The 22,398-nt window shown below is 35.4% G+C and overlaps 1 protein-coding gene across 2 annotated transcripts in view; it reads right to left on the bottom strand.

Annotated features, from left to right (window-relative positions):
• LOC114327788 (protein VAC14 homolog) overlaps positions 1-22,398 on the bottom strand; it is a 105,681-nt gene that overhangs the window by 17,738 nt on the left and 65,545 nt on the right. For both annotated transcript variants that reach the window (XM_050641638.1, XM_050641639.1), the window contains exons 7-10: positions 17,275-17,417; positions 16,807-16,945; positions 12,442-12,538; positions 964-1,138 (exon numbers count right to left, since the gene is read on the bottom strand). In XM_050641638.1, the coding sequence (XP_050497595.1) occupies positions 964-1,138; positions 12,442-12,538; positions 16,807-16,945; positions 17,275-17,417 (554 nt within the window). The remainder of the gene's footprint in view (positions 1-963; positions 1,139-12,441; positions 12,539-16,806; positions 16,946-17,274; positions 17,418-22,398) is intronic.

Raw genomic sequence — 22,398 nt, 5'->3', positions numbered from 1 at the left:
TGTAAGTTTTAATTACAAATGGAAGATTTGTTTTGCTATACCTTCACTATCCTTCTGTTTTCTATTCTGCTAATGTCCTTCTATTATTTTTTACTTTTTAATATTTTCGTCTTGTGTTTTCATTTACTTTATTATGCATTTAGTTAAATTTGTCAATTTAGTTACATTCTTATAGTAGCCTTGTTATTCATGTTTATTCTTAACTAGTTGTACCATATATCAAATAAACAGCAAAAAACCGTTACTTCTTTGTCATATTCCATATTTCTGACGGCTTCGTATACTTTTATGATATCATACATACAGTGCGGATGTTTGAGTTGGAATAAATTAATTTTCTCGAGAATGGGTGACTCTGGCGATAAATCCCGAAACAAGTCGATTTTTATTTTTAAATTATAATTTTTTGGGATATATCATACTAGTGACGTCATCCATCCGGGCGTAATGGCGTAATCGATTATTTTTTTAAATGAGAATAGAAGTCGTGTGATAGCTCATTCGAAAGGTTATTCAATTCTCTATTCACTGGTATAAACATTAACGTAATTATTTGTACTGGGTGCCCAAAATAATTTTTTTTTTAATTAAATTAATTTAGACACAAAGAAGAATGTATGTAATTTATTTAATGCAAAATACATTTTACTGTTGTCAGAAAATAGAAAAAAATGTTAATTTGAAAAACAAACATTGCTTTTCGCTAAAATTAAATGTAAACTGCAAAGAGGCAGGTGGGTTGCATCTTTAATATTGAATTTAAGCGAAAAACAATATTTCCGGATTTATCTCCAGAGTCGTCCATTCTCGAGAAAATTAATTTATTCCAACTCAAACGTCCTCACTGTAATGAATATTAAAAACTCGTTGAGAAAATATACCTATTTATCTAAATTTGCTTTTTTATTATTTTTTTTTAAGTAAAAAAAGTCAAAAGTTATATTTTTAATCCACTTTTCTTACCTCAGTAATGAGATCCTTCAATTTATTTCGCATTTCGTACAATTCGGAAGACGTCAATAAAATCATATTCAGGTGTTCTACCATAAGACTAGCAAACTTAAGATTACTTTCTTTCCTGAGTATTTGGGCAAGGGTTTTATAAATTTCTTCGGCGTTTAATAATACACACAATTGCCTGAAAAAGTATAAAATTAAATATACAGTGTAAGTACATATTTATTAGCAGTATGAGCACTTAACAGTGGTTAAGTAGATGTAGTTACCAAATTAATTTGGTTTGGTTTTGTTCCAAAAGAAATATATATAGTAAGGGGCAAAATTATGGAATAAATTCATTTTTTCGAGAATGGGAGATTTTGGAGGGAAATCCCGAAACAGGTCGATTTTTATTTTTAAATTGTGATTTTTTGACATATATTATATCATGCTAGTGACATCTACCTAGGCGTGATGAAGCCATCGATATTTTTTTTAATGGGAATAGGGGTCGTGTGATAGTTCATTTGAATGGTAATTTAATTATCTTTTTAGTAATATAAACATTACCATAATTATATATATCGGGTGGCCAAAAAAATAATTTTGGAATTAAATTAATTCACACAAAAAGAAGAATGTATGTAATCTATTTAATTCAAAATACATTTTGCTGCTGCCAGTAAACAGAAAAAATATTTATATGACAAATAAACATTGCTTTTTGCTTAAATTAGATGTTCAAACTTCCAAGAGGCGGGTGGGTTTGAACATTTAATTCAAGCGAAAGGCAATGTTTAGTTGTCAAACAAACATTTTTTCCTATTTTATAACAGCACTAAAATGTATTTTGATTTAAATAAATTACACAAATTCTTCTTTTTGTGTCAATTAATTTAATTTAACTTTTTTGAACACCCTGTATAAATAATTATGTTAATGTTTATATTACTGAATAAAGAATTGAATAACCGTTCAAATGAGCTATCACACGACCCCTACTCTTATTAAGAAATCATCGATTACGTCATCACGCCCAGATGGATGAGGTCACTAGTATCATACATATGCCAAAAAATTTTTCGTTTCGGAATTTCTCTCCAAAATCTCCCATTTTCAAAAAAAATAATTTATTCCATAATTTTGCCCCTCTCTTTATAATGAAAAATAGAAAAAGTAAACAAAATTTTATAAAAAATAGCAAAAATTTTTCTATTAGTAGGTGAAAGTTGCTTGTCTTCTCTTGATCTAATATCTTATAACAAGTTATGTGAACGACCGTAGCTCAGTGGCAAGATACTGGGCTCCTATGCCGGTAGAGCACTAGTTCGAATCTCGACACCACCAACAACGACCTTTTCATTTCTAAAAATGATACGCGCCGTCCACCGTTTCACCTTTGGAAACTATCTTTTATACGAAAATATACGCTTTAGGCAGCATTGCTCAGGAGTGCCTCGGTAAATATATCTTTAGGGAAAAGGTCTATATTATTTTAAACAGTCAACTATTTTTACTAAATTAATGGCAACAAAAAACATGATAACCTTGATGTCAGTATCAGGTCATACTTAAATCAAATTACTCTTATCAAGATCCAGATCTTTTTATTTCTAAGTAAAAGTAACATACCGCTAGTCTGAAGTTACTACGCTTACCAAGTTAGATACGGAGAGCTGTAAAATGGGATTACCATGTATGTACGATACCACTGACTTATCTCCGGAGTGAAGCAAACAAAACGATCTATAAAATTAATGCCCAAACAAAATCTTCTCAAAATAAGCAAAATGATATTAAATTGCTAACGGATCCTCCCACTGCACACTGCCACACACTGCTATACGGGCAGCGAGAAAGTATGGAAACACGGTAATTTCTCGGAAACCGCTGGAACGATTTTTATAAATTTTGGTAGGTAAGGGTTTTCTAATACGGCCGATATTATAGTGGTAATTATATTGACGTCAAATATTCCGTTTTTCTGGAAATCTAACGAACTTTCTTATTTTAAATGGAACACCCTGTATATTTTTTGCGTTTTGACGTCCTTAAGAAATACTGATTACTTTTCATGTTATATTTCCTATACCTAAATGCCATAATTTTTGGAGTTATTGCTACATTTATTAAAAAAAAAAAATTTTTAAACAAATTATAAAAATCAAATTTTTCAGCCCGGATAGACATTATTTTAGGTTCTTTTGATCATTGGGAACAAAAAAGATCTTTTGTAATTTTTCGTTAGTCAATCGTTTCCGAGTTATAAACAATGTAAAACTGAAAAAAATCGAAAAATTACGATTTTTAAGATTCAAAAACACGCGTAAAAAAATAATTTTTGAAATTACGAAGTACCTTAATTCAAGCTCAAACTTTCTTTTATCAGCTCCCTATAAGAATTTTTGGCACGTGTTATTCTTAAATATTGTGTTTTGTTTAACAATGAAGCGCACATGAGAGGACGGGCGATAGGGCTGCATTAACAACTAGAAAATAGTGTTTTAAAATGCAATAAGCCCAAATTACTTATCGGTAACTGATAAAATAAGGTTTGATCTTGAATTTAGACCCTTCGTTGTTTCAAAAATAATATTTTTTACTTGTGTTTTTGAACCTAGAAAATCGTCATTTTTCGATTTTTTCAGTTTTACATTGTTCATAACTAGGAAACGATTAACTTTAGGCAAAAATTACAAAAGACCTTTTTTGTTTTCTATGATTCAAAGAATCTAAAATAATGTCTAGCCGGGCTGAAAAATTTGATTTTTATAATTTGTTTAAATTTATTTTTTTCAATAAATGTAATATCTCCGAGATTATGGCATTTAGGTAGAGGGAATATAACATAAAAAATAATCAGTATTTCTTAAGGTCGTCAAAACGCAAAACATATACAGGGTGTTCCATTTGAAATAAGAAAGTTCATTATATATTAATTATTAAGCGCAACAGGCCTTGTAGGCCTAGGGCTAAAATGTTTACATTTCTGATTACATAAATAATATAATAAATAACTTAATATAACTTACATAACTTATAAAACTTATACATTTTATTTAATTACACTTCAGTCTTTTTATACACTCCTTCACCACCTCTCTCCATCTCCTCCTGTCCAATGCTAGTTCTTTCCATCTCTAAAAGTTACTTTTCTTCAAGTCTTCATACACACTGTCCTTCCATCTTTTCCTTGGCCTGCCTTTCCTCCTCTTTTGTATTGGTCTTCGTGAGAGTACCATTTTTGGCATTCGTTTACTTTCCATTCTCTCGATGTGCCCCAAGTATCGTATTCTCTGTGCTTTGATCGTCGTCGTGATCGTTGGCTCTTGATATAGTTCTTCCAATTCTTTATTGGTTCTTCTTCTCCACTGACCTTCTATTTTCACACCTCCATATATTGCTCTTTGCATTTTTCTCTCCCATCTTTCTAAAAGGTCTGTTTCTGACTTTTTGAGCACCCATGTTTCGCATGCGTATGTTACTGTAGGTCTGATAACAGTCTTATAAATTCTTATTTTTGTTTTTCTTGATACATACTTGGATTTCAATAATGTGCGTAATGCTCCATATTTTTTATTTCCTTTAGCTATTCTTGCCTTTATCTCCCCTTCTTCATGACGATTTTCATCTATTTTGGCTCCCAGGTAAATAATTTCTTTGGCTCTTTTGAACGAGTATGTTTTTTCTCCATCTATTTGTACTATGATGTTATTCTCTTTTTCTTTTTGGATCTCACCCATTATCATATACTTTGTCTTTTCTTCATTTATTTTAAGTCCGATTTTTTTGGATTCTGTTATTATGTTTTTCATTAATTTTTGTAGTTCTTTTTTGCTTGTTGCTAATAGCGTCAGATCATCTGCAAATGCTATGCATTGGTGGCCGTTTTTAAATATCGTTTCTTCCATGTTTATTCTGCTTTTCCTGATTATTCCTTCCAATGTTAGATTGAATACCGTTGTTGATAGTGGGTCTCCTTGTCGTAATCCTTTCTTGGTTTCAAACTTTTTGGATGTATACCCTTTCCAAGCTATTTCGTTTGTTGTGTTTTCCATCGTCATCTTTATCATCCTGACAATTTTACTTGGTATCCCCAATTCTTTCATCAATTCGTACATCTGCTGTCTATTTACTGTGTCGTAAGCCTGCTTTAAGTCTATTAACAAAGCATATAGTACTGTTTTATGTTCGTAACAGGTAGTCTGTATTTCTTTTAAGGTAAATATTTGGTCAGTCGTTGATCTGTTGTTTCTAAAACCTGCCTGGTATTCTCCCAGTATTTTTCCGAATATTGACTTAGCCTTTTTCTTATACTTTGTGCCAAGATTTTGTAAACTATTTCTAATAGTGCGATGCCTCTGTAGTTTTCGCATAGCATTCTATCACCTTTTTTATGTATAGGGCATATCCTTGCTATGGTCCACTCTTCTGGCATTTTTTCTACTTCCCATATTCTTTTTATCAGGTCATATATCTCTCTCTGTAATCTTTTCCCTCCTGATTTTATCATTTCGGCCGATATTTCTGTTATTCCTGGGCTTTTGTTATTTTTCAAGCTCTTTATTTCGTTCTTTATTTCTTGTTCTGTGGGTATTTCTATTGCTATCTGATCATCTTCAATTTCATGGTTTGTTTCCTTTTGTACTTCGCTCTTATTTAGCAGTTCTGTGAAATAGTTTTGCCAGTTTTCCATTATTTTTTCCGGCTCATTTAGCAACAGCCCTTTATCATCTCTCATATATAGGTTGTTTTTTTGATATCCTCTTTCCATTTTTTTTGCTTCCTGGTAGAATGATCTTATTTCTTTTTTTTGAAATCTTTCTTCTATTTCTTTCAGTTTGTTCTCGTTGTATTTTCTCTTTTTGCTTCTACATTTTCTTTTCATGATTTTTCTCAATTCTCTGTATTCTTCTCTAGTGCTTTCTTCGTCATTTGTGAGATTTTTGAGTCTTACCTTTCTTATTGCTTCTGCTACTTCTTGACATTCTTTATCATACCAATCTTTTGTTTTGGGTCTTCTTTTGGTTTTCGCTAGGATTGCTTTACTTGTGTTCAAGATTGCTTCTTTGATATTTTCCCATTGCTTGTCTGGGTTTGACGTTTCTTGTTCCCTGATTAGTCTGTTGGTTATTCCCTGTTCATACTTCTTCTGTGTGTTGTTATCTTTTAGTAGTCCTATGTTGAATTGTTTTCCAATTTTTTTTTTGTTTTATTGTTTTTCCTTATGTTATGCTCGATTTTGTATTCTGCTCTCACCAAGTAGTGGTCAGTGTTACAGTCCGCCCCTCTCATGCTCTTTACATTTTTTACATTGTTTGCATGTTTCTTCTCTATTAAAATATGGTCTATCTGATTTACTGTCTTTTTATCAGGGGAAATCCACGTTCCTTTATATATATCTTTTCGGCGTAATTGTGTGCTTCTTATCACCATTTGCCTTTCTGTTTCAAAGCCTATTATTCTTTGGCCATTATCGTTCGACAGCTCATGCTTACTATATTTCCCTATTATGTGTTCGTATATATTCTCTATTCCGACTTTGGCGTTGCAGTTTCCCATTAGTATTTTGATGTCAAACCCTGGTAATTTATCATATTCTCTTTCCAATTGCTCGTAGAATTCATCTTTTTCTTCTTCTGTGGCATCTTCAATCGGTGCGTGTACATTTATTATACTTATGTTTCGTTTGTCCCATTTTAATCGTATTGTGCATAATCTATCTGATATTGGTTGGAATGCCATTACTCTTTCCTTCCATTTTCGCTGTATTATAAAACCTGTTCCTAACCTTCTGGTTTCTCCCCCGCTTTTAAAAAATACCACGTCTTCTATTTCTACTGTTTCTGTCTCCAATTGTTTTGTCTCTTGTAAAGCTATTATTTCTACATTATATCTTTTAATTTCTCTAATTAATTCTTTGAGTTTTCCTGTTTCGTATGTGCCTCTTACATTCCATGTACCCAAGTTAACTTTAGTTTTCTTTTTGTTATTTTTGCTTATTGCCTTGTCTATTGCCTGCGTCGTTTCCGTCTTCTTTATCTCTGTTGCAAACTGTATCTTGTCATTTTTCGGCTTTTCTTTTTTATTGCTGTCTTGATTTGTCTTATTTCCATAGTTCGTAATCCTCTTCTTTGCATTTTTCGTCGTCATTTGTTTCCTTTCATTGCCGTTGCTTAGTTTTTTGCTTTGGTTTCTACCACCAACGTTTGGTTCATTCCATCCCAGCGCCATATTTCATGATCGGCATATATTTTCTTATACCCTACTTTCACTTTTCTCCCTTCCTTTCTTAGTTCTTGCGCTTTTTGTCTGACACGTTTCTGTACAATTCTGTCGTTCTTTGATAGGTCATCGTTAATATAAACTAGACCTTCTTCGCGATTTCTCAATTTGGTTTTGTTTCGCATGATTTTTCTTTTATCTTCTTCCTTTTCAAGCTCAACCAAACAAACTTTTTCTCCTAACTTCAAAGCCTTCTCTATTTGTACATCTACTTCTAATTCTGTCTGCAGAAAATTTTTCATTGCACGTTTAAGGATATCTGGGCCATTTGTATCTATGTTCAAACCATGTATAATTATATTTTTCCGCCTTTTTGATTTTCTAAACTTTCAAGCCGTTCTTCTATTTGATAAACTGCCTGTTTTAGTTTCGTGTTTTCTTCCCTTAATGTTGTATTCTCCTGTCGTAGCTCTCTTATTTCATCTCTCAGAATGTTCATTAGATTTTCAAAAAAAAAAATAAGATTTGACAGCAATGTAATTACCACTATAATATCGGCAGTATTAGAAAACCCTTACTCACCAAAATCTATAAAAATCGTTTCAGCGGTTTCCGAGAAATTACCGTGTTTCCATACTTTCTCGCTAGGTACCCTGTATGTATGCTATGTAAGGTAATATACCATGCGACTGCATAGCGAAGTTCTGAAAAGTAAAGTAACTAGAACGGGTTTCTCTTACACCTGACAGAAGATAAACATGGTCACTAGATACCTGATAAACTTCGTCAGACGGAAGTATTGCTATTCTAGATCTTCTTCTTCGTCTTTTTCTTAGCAGATGTCGCTACGACATCCCAGCCATTTTGTCCTTGCAATCCGAGACTACACGCGTTGGAGTATCCTGGTTCAGTCAGAGAGAAGAGCATGTGCGTCTACTGACGAGGGGCAAAAAAGTCCCGAAACCGGTATAGACGCTTGCTGCACTCTCTGATTGAACTAGAATATAACGCTGCTGCGTTTTAGGGTTGCAACGAACATGAAAATGTTTATACATTTTTAATGTTTAATTTATTTACTCTATTTGGACTACGTAAGAAACCTTCTCGTTGGAGCTTTTACCACGCTGAGCAGATGGGCTATAGTCTTGTCATCCGTATGGCTTGTATTTTTTAGAAGCCTCGGAGATTGTTACCAGAGAAAGTTCCCACTGTTTTCAATCTGATCCCCCTTTTGGGGGTGAAAAATATATGTTCGAAGTAAGTCCGGAAATGGATAAAATGACTAATTCTAAGCATCTTTTTTCTACACTCAACTCCCGATTAACCGTAATCGGAATAACCGTGATGCGGCTTAACCGGGACGCGTTTCAGAAAAAATACGTAAAATTAAATGCAGTTGGAGACGGTACTGTGAAGCTCAGTAGGCGAGTCACTCATCTCCAGCCGGCAGCCGGGCCCTCTCAAGGTCATAGACCCCTCCCCTCATATCCCTCCCGATACGTCGACACACTCTCACCCGCTCGCCCCGCCCACCCCACAATCAGTACAGCAGTGGAGTGTGACACAGAGTGTGCGTACGATGGCTATCGCTACTAAGCGTAAACGTGTTGTTTTGACGATCCAACAAAAGTTGGACATTGTTCAAAATACTGAACGTGGATCCACGGTTAAACAGATGTGTAACCAGTACAATGTTGGCGATAGCACAGTGCGTGATATTTTAAAAAATAAAGATAAACTCGTAACTTTTGCATGTTGCTCGGACACGAATTTTGGAATGGCCAATCGGAAGACCATGAAAAAATCAAAGTTTGACGAACTTGATCAGTGCATGTTGGAGTGGTTTCGCAGCAACACGCACAGGGAACTCCGGTGTCAGGACCGATTTGCATGACGAAAGCAAAGTTTTTTTTTAAGCTCTCGGCATGGAAGGGGGACTTCGACGCATCATCTGGTTGGTTCACGCGATTCAAACAGAGACACGGAATCCGGGATGTTTCTACAAAAGGAGAAATTTTAAGTGGTGACATTGACGCTGCTAATCAGTTTAAAGCGGAATTTCAAAAATTTGTGGAGGACGAGGGACTATTGCATGAACAAATTTACAACGCAGATGATTTGGGGTTGTACTGGAAATGTCTACCCACCCGGACTCTAGCATTTAAAAAGGAGCGTAATACACCGGGATACAAAGCTTCGAAAGAGCGCATAACAATTATGACCTGCGCTAACGCAACTGGGAAACATAAATTGCCCTTACTTGTGATCGGAAAAGCAAAGAAACCTAGATCTTTTAAGGGCACTGAGGCCAAAAATTTACCGGTAGACTATTTTCATCAAAAGGCTGCTTGGATGAATTGCGAAATATTTAAATCTTGGTTTGACTCCAAATTTGTACCGGAGGTAAAAAAAACACTTAAAAGCTAATGGTATTCCTCAGAAAGCTGTACTTCTCTTGGACAACGCACCTTCCCATCCTAGTGCAACAACTTTAAGATCACCTGATGGAAAAATCTTTGTGAAATATATGCCTCCCAATGTTACGGCAATGATACAACCAATGGACCAAGGCGTTATTTCTTCTCTGAAACGTAACTATCGCTCAGCTATCCTTCGGAAAAGAATAGAAGAAGGGAACGACCTCAAGAGCTTTTGGAAGGACTTCACAATCTTAGATGCCATCTACGAAGTACGATCTGTTTGGGAAAAAACCAAACCGCTTACTATCGTACGATCTTGGAAAAAAAATCATGCCCGACATTTGTGAAGACGATGACTTTCTAGGATTTGATGAGACTGATTTTGTTGTTAAAAATATCACTGAAGCTATAAAAGATGTGCCAGGAGGAGAGGAAGTGGACGGAGAAAATATACTGCAGTGGTTGGATTGTGATACGGAAGATCAAGGGTATGAGCAGCTGACAGATGAGCAGATTGTAAACAAGATAACAGGTGGAGTTGGGTAGGACGAGAGTGAAAGCGATGAGGAGGGGGGTCACGCGATCAACAACAAACAACTGTGTCACACCGTGCTGCATTGGCGAGTGTGGAACAGCTGCTTGAGTACGTTGAGAGTCAAGAAGATGCTCCAATGGCAGACAAAATTGTGTTACGAAACATGAGAAGTAGAATCAACAAAAAGAGATGTTTCTCTGTTCAAAAATAGAAAACTGTTACAGATTATTTTCAAAGAAAGTAATTCACGCTAGTTTGTACCTTGTAAATATTTTTTTTACATATTTGAAAGTATGTACTGTTATTGTTCATATTCTTGGTATTTACAGTAACGTGTTTTATTGTGTTACAATATGTATGTGTGTTATTCATGTGATTCTTGTCAAATACAACATTCAGGTATGTTTTAATGCAATATAAATACGTTAATTACACCATTTAATAGTGTTTTGCATTTTAATACCCTTTCCTGTTAAATTTATAGTATTTTGCGGATTAAGCGCGATTTTACGTATCCGGGAAGCCTTAACCCTACTTTATCCCGGTTAATCGGGAGTTGAGTGTATAAAGTTTTTTCACCAAGTTAATACTTTTCGAGTTATTTGCGAGTGAATATGTTAATTTTTCTACAAAATAGCCACGTTTTCAGACGGTTTTTCGCAAATAACTCAAAAAGTAAGTATTTGGTCGAAAAAAATTCCTATCAACAATATAGCACGTAAAAAAGTAAAAAACATGGAGTATATATTAGGTTACTATACCTAGTAGAAGCAGAGTTATAGCCAATGAAAAATAAGTTCATATTCGTCAAATTCCAAATCGAATATTTTAACGTGCCATACCCAAAAAACAAAGTACTTTTTGGGGAAAACTCATTTTAACTTTTTTAAAGTGTTTAAAAAATGCTTATTTTTTTTTATTTTTTAGCATCAAAAGTAAACAAGTTATGCTCAAAATAAATGTGGTCCCTTTTTTTTGGTAAGAAATCGGGAAAATTACCCTCTAATTAGCATTTCAAATGAACTTAATTGTTACTACTTCACAAGTTTTTTACTCTCGTATGTATCGATCATATGATCTGTAAGTTTCATCGGTTCAAAGTCCTTATTTTTGAAAGAGCTGTAGTTAAAAGGGCTTGAACGAGTCACTTATCACGAGTGTATGCAAATTTGAAAACACCGAATCTTAACCAATTTTTGTCTTACAGAAAAACAAAAATACAAAATATTCAGAAAAGTAAAGCCGACTTTTTTATTGTTTAAGATTTTTGGTATCTCTAACAATTTTTAAGTTATTTTGAAAAAAAGGATTTTTTTTTCAAAATTAAAATTTTTAATTTAAAACCAAATTTTTTCAAATATAAGCACTTTGAATCGATGGAACTTACAGATCATATAAACACAACATAAGTAAAGTAACTTGTGAAGCGGTAACGATTAATTTCATTTAAGTTGCTAATTGGGGGGTGATCTTCCTGATTTTTTTGCCAAAACAAAAGGGACCAACTTTATTTTGAGCGTGACTTGCTTACATTTGATGCTAATTTTTTTATATAAAAACAGAAATAAAGCTTTTTTAAACACTTTAAAAAAGTTGTAATATGTTTTCCCCAAGAATACTTCATTATTTGGATATTTCACATTTAATTATTCTATTTGGAATTTTTCGAATATGAACCTATTTTTCTTTAGCTATAACTCTGTTTGTGCTAGGTATCGAGACCTAATATATACACCGTTTTTTTCACTTTTTTATAGGCTATAGTTTTGCTAAGAATATTTTTTTCGACAAAATGCTTACGTTTTGAGTTATTTGCGAAAACCGTCTAAAAACGTGGTTATTTTGTTGAAAAATGAACATATTCACTTGCACATAACCAGGAAAGTATTGATTTGGTGAAAAAACTCTACAGAACAAAAGTTGCTTACAATTAGTCAAATTTATCCATTTCGGAACTTATCTTGGACATATATTTTTTCACCCTGAGATGGGATGAAACTCACCCCCAGGGCAAAAGCACACATCGGCACCATATCACTTTTTTTCTTTGACATGTTAGCTATGCGTGTGCCAAATTTCATGTCAATCCAAGCGGTTCTTTAAAATTTACAGCAAAAACCGTGAAAGAATGTACTATGAGTCAGAGAGAAGAGCATATTATTACGTGTCTACTGACGAGGGGCAAAAAAGTTCCGAGAGACCCGAAGTTTTCGGGTTGCAACAAAATTGAAAATGTTTATACATTTTTAATGATTATCATAAATGTTGATAATCTGCCTATTTACTGAATAACATAATATAATTATTAAGATTGCTTCTTACCTTATAATAAAAGACCCCCGTTCATCTAGTAGTCTTTTTTCATTATTAAACAAAAACAACAAGCTCACCATAAATTTATTATAATACGAATTTGCACCTAAAACAGAAAATATAAAGTTAAACATGGAATAACACACTGTAAGAAGGCTTGCAGACATTCGTTTTTGTTAAAGGATCTAGACTTGTTTTTTTTTTCGTAGATCACAGTGTTGCTTGGATTATAATGAATATGTGTACCTACATGCACCGGATAACGGTCCCGTGACAGACGGACAATATTCGACGGGTGTACAAAAGTACATGAAATTATCATAAATTGGATAAATTTCAAAATGCTGAAATCGGTCAGAATGCTTAAAAAAGTGGCGGTATCAATGTTTGGTATAAGGCTAGATGCACACTTGCGTCTTAACAAGTAGCGAGCACGCTGCAAGCAAACTGCGTGCGTTTGGCTTGTTTGTTTCCCCTCAATATACATTGAGCGAAACATGTATTTACGTTTACCGTGTATGAATATTATTTATATAATCGAAAAAAGGAAGTAGGTAGGCTCATTCTATTTTTATCTTGGTCGGATTTCTCATTAAATCCCTCGAAGACCCCCTTACGTCCGATGAACCATGCTCCTCTCTTCTTAATCCTGTCATGGTATTATTCTGATGTATCCCATATGACAGCCTGGTTTTTAACAGCAGCAATAAACCTGTTTCCACGTTGAAATACATCGCGCGGTCAATGTCTACTCGCTGATTGCCTAGCAAACTGCCAAGTCGCCCGAATGCTTGTGCAAGCCGCGTGCACGTGGCGGCGTAGCCGAAACTGGCGTCCTCTCGGCCCACGCCGCTTGCAAATCGCTTGTTAGTAGCTTGTACGCCGCGGCTCCCCTCGAGTGTGCACTGCCTAGTTACAAATCATGTACTGCTGAACCGCCAGCGACCGCACGAAGCTTGCTAGCAGCGCGAACGCTACTTGCAAAGATGAATGCAAAGTGTGCATCGAGCCTAAATGTTTAAGAATTCGACTAGCTGCTTTAAAGATAAGCACTTACGGTATTTTAGCGTCGCATTAATCATTCTAAATTAGTTATTTTAGAACTTACAGTAAACACTCGCATATCAGTACAGTTAATATTATGAGACAATAAATATTAAGCAAGAGAAATTTTTCTACTTTTAAGGACAAAAAAAGAAGTTCATTAGCGGAACCGATTGCAAAATTATTCTGCATGTCATATTTGAAAAATTATTTGGTTAAAACATCTCATTTTTGTTGGTAAAAAAATCTAATATTTTTTCTAGTGTTGGAATAACTCCAACACATATTTATTTTCATTTATTTTCCTGTTACATTACTCGTTACTACCCTCTGTTTTTAAACCAGGAGGAGTAATTCAAATTTACGCGCCGTAATGCTTGTTTGTAATTGGTCCAACCTCAGGCAAGTTTACTCCACTGTTATGAAATTTTGACACTAATGACATTTATGAAATTTTGACACTATTGGCATTTCATAGGTTAATTAAATTATATCAGGGATTTGTTGTGTTTTCTGCGTTCTTCCTTTCATTTTTAGATTTTTAGTCTGCCTTTATATAAAAAAGAGTTGTTTTTAGAACTCTTTAGCGACATATTAGTATAATATAATATTTGAGGATTACCGCCGAAGGCCGATATGATCAACCAAAAAAGAAGATGCATTTGGTGATTTTTCTAGTAACTTTCTTGGGTGTGAATCTGTCTTTTTGGTTTACTCCTCATAGTTTAAAAACAAAGCATAGTTAGAAATTATCGCCACGTTATTAAAATACGCATCTTCACACGATGCTATGTTAATATTACAGTCCTCTCTCTCTCTATAACAATATGCAAGGGACCGGGAATTTTCATCGTTATAAGGAGAGATCGTTATACAGAGAAAGAGAAAAAGAAATCGTTATTGTAATAGTAATCATACTGTACTAAATGACTTGTGTTAATTTTCTCTATTGCCCGAGTTATCGATAACTTTTCTTCAACCGAGAGTACTCTACGCTTTTTCTAAAACATCTTGACTGTTCACAGACTTAGATACTGAGATACAACCGAAACTGAAACTTAGAAGTCGTCAATAGAGGACAACATCTGTGTGAAAACAGTTAAGGCACACCGCCCGAACGATAAAAGCGTGTTACTCAACTTTCTGCATATCGAATTGAAATTTGAACCACCAAATTTTTGCTAAATTGGAGCCACAAAATGAATCACTCACTAATCACTAATCACTTTTTATCAAGTTACACCTACGCAAGAGCTTTGTCAGTTATTCCCTGTGTTTCAATTACCTAAGTGTTACCTTTAATTGGCAAAATTCTCACGGTTTAGTTATCTTAGTTATTGCCAAACGCAAACGCAAATGGTTATCAGTTGTTTCTTGAAAAGTGAGGTCATCGACTATTGAAAAGTTACCGTTATAAAGAGAGAATGATATGGGTATAGAGAAAGAATTAATACATTGTCCTTATGACGAACCAAACAATGTTTAGTATTTTGATCGTTATAGAGGAATTATCGTTATACAGGGAATCGTTATAAAGAGAGACTACTGTATTTAAAAACATTTCTCAAAAATATCTTCACTTTGAAAACAACACAAATTTATTACTCTTGATAAAAATTATTATTTAGTGCTTTGGTCAAGATGTAGCAAGATTCCATTCTTTCACATCTAGACTAAATTACGGTCCTGTTGATATCCGAGAAGACTTGGTCTTCACACAATGTTACCAAATTAAATTTTGTGATATGCTTATATTATGGTATATCCATATCCGTTCCCCCACCCGTTACCCGTATCCGTTTATTACGCGATTACCTCTGTTGACAAAAACGGGTGTCTAAAAGCACTCTAATTTCGTCGATAGGAGAATTTACGTAATGTTAATTTTTGAATTGGAAGAATTATGGAAAAAGGGCCCGGTAGCCCCTTAGGCGATAGCTCAGGCGGTAGCATGTCTGACTTCCACGCAGATAGGCCGCCGGCGAGAACATCTAGACATTTTCAAAATATCTATAGACCCCAGGACGCCTCGGCCTGAATAAAAATGGGTACCTTGGGTAAAACCAGGGGTAATAATAGGCGGTTGAAGCGTAAGTGCGATGTCACATTATGCGTTTTGACCGGATGAGGTGGAAACGCATCCGTTTCCAACGCAACCGGACCGACCTGTCACACTATGCGCTTAGGCTGGTGCAGTTTGTAAGCGGGTAACGATGTATCAAAACGCATCCGTTTCCAACGCAACCGGACCGACCTGTCACACTATGCGTTTAGGCTGGTGCAGCTTGTAAGCGGGTAACGATGTATTAAAACGCATTCGTTTCCAACGAAACCGGACCGACCTGTTACAGTATGCGTTTAGGCTGGTGCAGTTTGTAAGCGGGTAACGATGTATCAAAACGCATCCGTTTCCAACGCAACCGGACCGACCTGTCACACTATGCATTTTGACTGGATGCGGTGAAAACGCATCCGGTCAAAACGCATAATGTGACATCGTACTAACACTGACCCTGTTTACCTTCCTTGTATACCGTAGGTCCTAGATATAGCAGACTACCCTGCTATAATCCCAAAGCCGCGTTAGGCCGATGTCAGATTATGCGTTTTAACCGGATGCGTTTCCGCCGCATCCGGTGAAAACGCATAGTGTGACAGATCGGTCCGGTTGCGTTGGAAACGGATGCGTTTTGAGTCATCGGTACGCGCTTACAAACTGCACCAGACTAAACGCATAGTGTGACAGGTCGGTCCGGTTGCGTTGGAAACGGATGCGTTTTCACCGCATCCGGTCAAAACGCATAATGTGGCATCGGCCTTAGCGGTATAAAACGTGAGACTACAATAGAACGGAATAGGTATACAAATTCGTCATTATTTTACGGAAATCGAGTAATAACACTTTATAATTTGCCACCGTTGTTTGGTGTTGATATAAAAAGACAGCACAAAATATTTTTTTGTTTTTTGGTATTTTTAATGACCTGATATCATTTTGGAAACTAATTTCCGCTTTACGATATTAGTATAGCATCATTGCGCACCAAATTATTTCTTACAAATTAGTCAGTTAATAGAATGGGTTACATAATTGTTTTTTTATTTTTACTTTTCTTGTTATTTTGGGACACCTTCAAGCTTTGTGTTTGCAGTTCGTTAAAATCTTCGATAAGACCCATATTACATAGTTATGCGGTCTGTTTAATCAGTTACACTAAATTATATACAGACTTCTTCAATTTTACCAATGACAAAATGGTATCGGTGTCCCCACATCTAAAGCCTTGTTTTTTGATAACGTATATATTGCAAAATATTTTTTACGCCTACCTCTGTTATTAACTTCTTCTGGTCCTGGAGATGAAATAACTTCAGCTATTACTACCAAACATTGTTGAACCACTTGGTCGGATTCGTCAGAAAGTGTTCTTTGTAATGCAGGGAAGAGAATATCGAAATATTCTCCCATCTAAAACAGGATACTGTTATAATACCTACACATAGTTTCAAAAGTTATGCATGACCTAAAAGTATGCTCATTTTCGTAGTTGATTTTTTCGTGAACAGATTAACGGATTCACACGATAGTAAGAATAAATAAGGAAGTAATGCTCCAATTTGTTTCTCAAACTTGTTTCCATCCGGCAATAGTCATTCGAGCCCTGCGGGTTCTCGTGTCTATTGTCAGGCAACAAGTTTTCGAAAAATTGTCGCATTATTGTAAATTTATTCTGACTCTCTTGTCTCTGTTAATGTTGAAAATTTAAAATAGAAAAATTGTTCTAGCTTTACACTTACCTTGTTCGGTAATTTTGTATATAAATCGTGTATCCATTTCAGGACTGCTACTTTCGTTTGTATCGAATTATGCATGAGATACTGATTCAAAACATCTAATACTGAATGCAAATCTAATTCATTTGGCATTTTGTCATCACAGACTGAAATATATAAAAGAATTTAAATACGCAATTCTAAAGTTACCCACTCACTAAGAAGGAAAAATGCGCAATTAAGTCTCTGCATGTTTGCAGTAAGGTAACCCCGTACACTCCAGGTCGACATATACCAGTGCTGCAGTACTTTCGTTTTCAATTTAGAAGTACGTTTATAGTGAACATGACGTCAAAAAAGATATTTTATTAATGGCAGTGGCTTGTGTTTGTATGCTTTATTTTTAGTTTGCCATAAACAGGGGTAACTTCTGTAAAGCTCTAGGAATTCAGTAATAAAATCTCTCAACATGGTCCTTAGATCGCTCATGGTTCTTAATATACTGTTTGTTTTCTCGCAAATTCCTAAAAAACACGAAATATCCAAAGAGCAGTCGTACACCAATCATTGAAAATGAAACATGCAAAGACGTGTTGCCCATACACTGTCGTTCTTTCCCTTGCGATGATAATTGCACGCGCTAAAAATCAAGACGATCCTGATTCCGAGAGGCTGGGTTACGCATTCCACATTTTTCGCCATACATGCTCAAAAATACGAAATATCCAACGAGCAGTCGTACACCAATCATTGAAAATGAAACATGCAAAGACTTGTTGCCCATTCATACACTGTCGTTCTTTCCCTTGCGATGATAATTGCACGCGCTAAAAATCAAGACGATCCTGATTCCGAGAGGTTGGGTTACGCATTCCACATTTTTCGCCATACACACACTCTTTTAACTGTACCCCGTACCATGCACATTCAAACCTTCGCGCTTCCTTCTTAGTGAGTGGACACATTTACACTAATACTGCTAATCGATGATAATATTCAAAAACGGTCTCTATTTTTATTGCATACAAAGGTTAAAAAAATATCTTTTATTTAAAAGACTCATATTAGGATCCCTGATTGTTTTTGCTCATTTAACAGCTTCTCCAATTTTATCCAAATTTTAACCCTAACTCACCTTTGTCACTTTCACTAACATTTAATATACCGGGTGGACCAAAAGTCAGTTAACGCTATCAAAAAGTCACGCGCAAGTTTGCCCCATCTCCAAGAAAATATATCATGCTCTGTGAGGGGCCAATGGGCGAATGATTAGTATTCTTTTGTCGGTTGTAGCAGCCACATCGCTCCCACAATTGATAGGGAGAAGAGGCACAATTGAATCGCCCGCGCGTTCGCCAGATTTGACGCCCTGTGATTTTGCCTTGAGGGGAGTACTTAAAGAGAAACTTTTTGCTACCCCAATACGTGATATGCAGCACGTAAAAGATAGGATTGCAGAAGAATTTGAAGTTCTCCGTGCCAACTTGGAATTCTGTAGAAAGACTTGTTTCACGGTGTATAAGTGTTGCCAAAAATGTATTGATGAAGGTGGTTTACATTTTGAATATAAAATGTAAAGCATTCACTTTTTGTACCTACTTATAAACAATAAACGTTTTTTTTACTCCAGTTATTTTTGCTTTTATTAATGTACAAAACGGTTAACTGACTTTTGGTCTACTCGGTAGATACCTGTAAGGCGGCCGAAAAGTCCATTTACATTAATGAATAGTTTTTATTATGCCACAAAGGGACAAAAAAACACGATTTTGTTTGTGCATTACCTATTAATTTTTTATTTATCCAAAAATTCGGTATACATACGTCCATTGTCGCAACACAACTTGATAAGACGCGACGCTATTTTTGTATGTTCATCCATCTCATATCCGAAGTAACATGTAAAAGCTTGGTGAACTCCGTTTCGCAAGTCCTCATTAAAAACTAATCTGCGTTTTCTAACTCCCTCTCTTGAATGAAACACCACATTACATTTTCCGGAGTTCTCAAATCTGGACTTCTTGGAAGCCAAGCCATTGGTACAGGACATTTTGGAGAACCTCGTCCAATCCATCGGTCCGGGAAGTTTTATTCACGCGTTTTGCGGAAAGTGGGAGCAAAATGGGGTGGAGAGCCATCTTGTTGAAAATAAAGTGTCAGCAGTTCCCTGAGCTGTCAATTGCGGTCCATGCGCCGGAACGCCAACAAACATTAGCGCGGTGTTGAAACATTATTATTATAACTGTAAAGGGACTTTTCGGCCACTCTGTATGTAAATTTTAATCATCTTCTTAGTCGTTAATCTGTTTTATTCAGGATTTTTATTCCTATGAATACAGAAATTGTCATATCATGAATCGGCTTTTTTGATGTTGTTGGAAATCCCATAAAATTGATTTGGTTGTTTAGATAGTTCGAAATCATGTCCCTTTTTCCCTTGTCGACGCCGGTGTTGTTCCTGGCGATCATGTTATCGAAATTCACATGTGTCGCGAAGAAGAGGGTCGGACCACTTGAAATCCAAAAATTCTTCCCCTACGAGATAAGGAATGAGATGCCTTCAGAACTCGAATGTGTACACACGCGAAACAGTGTTGACCTCGTCGTTGATGTCCTGATTGTAAGTTTTTACCTTTTATTTGTTATTACCTATATATCTCCTTTGTTTTCGTTTGAAATATTTACCAACCAATTTAATTTGAATTTGTGTATGTATTGCGCTTATGGAGAAATTCCACTTTTCTCTCAATATTAGCTATCAGAAGGGATAAACTTTATAATCAGGTGTTGTAATTAGTGTTTATTGCTTGTTTTTGATTTTATTACTTGTTTCGTCCAATACCTGCTAGTAATCAAACATTTGATCCATCTCACCGGATGTGAATTATTTGTTAATTAGTTGATTCACATATTTAAATTTTAATCGTGGTTTGTCGATTGTCGTAGGTAATGAAATTTTACTCGTACCGATAGCTTGTGCCATCTGGCCTGTTTTGCGTCATGAATCTTGTCGGTCGAGTCGGGTGTTTTGTTATCCAAAGTTAGGTAAAGTTTGAGTTTGGGTTCTAAAGATTTTATCGCTTATCTCCGTTTAAGAAACCAAATATTACGTTGTATTTTTCGGATCGTCACAACGGGCGTAGATTATATATTTTTTTTGGTATACTTTGAGTTTGTGGTTTTAGATCTAAATAATCGCCTCTCGTGTTAGTATTTTGTTGCATTTTTGATCGTCGCTATTTTAGTACAGTTAATATTATTTTATTTTTGTGTAGTTCATCTCGTATTGGAATTTTTATATAAAAACTTAGAATGGATAAATCCAGAAAATTAAAATTCCTTCGACATACAGCGCTTAATGATATTCAGTCGATTTATGATTTAGGTAGTAGAGCAGTGTCGGACTTGACTTTAAGATCTTTGTTTAAAATCAGATGTAGCGAACTAGACGTGATAAAGGACGATTTTTTAAAACAGCATACAGGTATTATTCATAATGTTTTGTCGGTACCGGATTCGGATACGGGGGACGAAGAAAGAGTCCGAGAATTATTCTTGGATCTATTCTACAAAATAAAAGTTTTTAACGCGGAATTCTTCGGTTCACAATCTGAAAGTCCAGGTCCAGCGTCTTGTGCTTCAGGTGGAGCTCATCCATCTCACATTCGTCTCCCCCGGATAGAGCGCCCTCGGTTTCAAGGAGATTTCAGAAATTTTGCATCCTTTTTAGACCTTTACAATTCGATAGTGCATAACAATGCAGCCCTAGGGAACGTAGAAAAATTCAAATATTTGAAAGGTTGTTTAGACGGGACTCCGCTTAGTTTGATTCGAAATTTGCCCATAACTAACGAGAATTACCAAGTGGCTTACGGTCTAATCGTCAAACGGTACACAAATATTCGTCGTTGTGCGACCGCCCATTCGAACGCGATAATGGGCGTTCAAAAAATCTCCGCGGTTAATTCGAAAAATCTAGCAAAACTGGTAGACACCTTTTTAGAAAATTTAGCCGCATTGAAAACCTTAGGCCTTCCCATCGAGCATTGGGATTTCATTATGTTCAATTTGCTTTTGTCCAAATTAGATGTTGATTCCAATAAGTTGGAATATAAATCTAATGAAATTCCGTCATTTAAAAAATTAGTAGCGTTCATCGAAACACAATACATAGCGTATGATAACTTAGACAGTAGTACCAATGAGGGAAAGAAGTCGTCGCGGGCCACAACTAACACGGAGCCAAAGATCAACTCGAAATACCAGGCTAATGATTCAAGACATAATCGTAGTAGCTTGTCGTTCGTGACAAATTCGTCATCAGTATGTTGCGCTTTATGCAAACAAAGCCATTTTCTCAACCAGTGTTTGTTGTTCTTGAAAAAATCGCCTAAAGAGAGATATCAGTTTTGTAAAGAGTCTTCTTCTTGTTTTAAGTGTCTTAATCAGGCTAACCACTCAGTCAAGTCGTGTCCTAAATCTTTCAGATGTAGTAAATGTAGTAGTCATCTGCATAATAGTAATCAAACAGATGTCTCATCCATCAGAAGACAACCACTTCTTCATTACAGGATTTACTCTTGTAACAACTTTCACTCATCGTCACTTGTCTTCTAACAGTACTTTCTGTTGCGCAACTCTGGAACCGGAAGTCAGAAGTCAAATTTCTCACCTTTAATCATGATACTATAAATAACGAGATAGTATCTTCCCGTAGGTCAAATACGTCCGAGTTGGCGCATGATGACGTAACTGGAGACCGGAAGTTGAATTTGAATTCTTGATAAAGTTAAATGGGATTTGTATGCATTCTGTGAAGAAATTATTCAATTAGCAACATAACATTAAACTTCAATGTATTCGAAAAAAATTTAGTGTCGAGATTCCTGTCAAAATTTCGCCAAAAATAAAATACAAAATACACTTAGCTTACAACCGCGAACAATTCAAACTAATCGGACATTACGAATGATTACGAACCATTACGAACTTGTCGGTCTCCAGTTACGTCACGACTTCAGGATGTGCAATATATTATCTTGTTATTTTAGTATCATGCCTTTAATACCATCTTTGGGTTATTAGCTTTCATTCGACCCCTCATTTGTCATTCTATCTATTATAATAACGGATGAGTCGTATTGACGG

This window comes from Diabrotica virgifera, chromosome 1, assembly GCF_917563875.1.
Source record: "Diabrotica virgifera virgifera chromosome 1, PGI_DIABVI_V3a".
Lineage (NCBI taxonomy): Eukaryota > Metazoa > Arthropoda > Insecta > Coleoptera > Chrysomelidae > Diabrotica > Diabrotica virgifera.
Note: the sequence above shows the minus strand (reverse complement) of the source record. Positions and strands in the feature narration are given on the sequence as shown.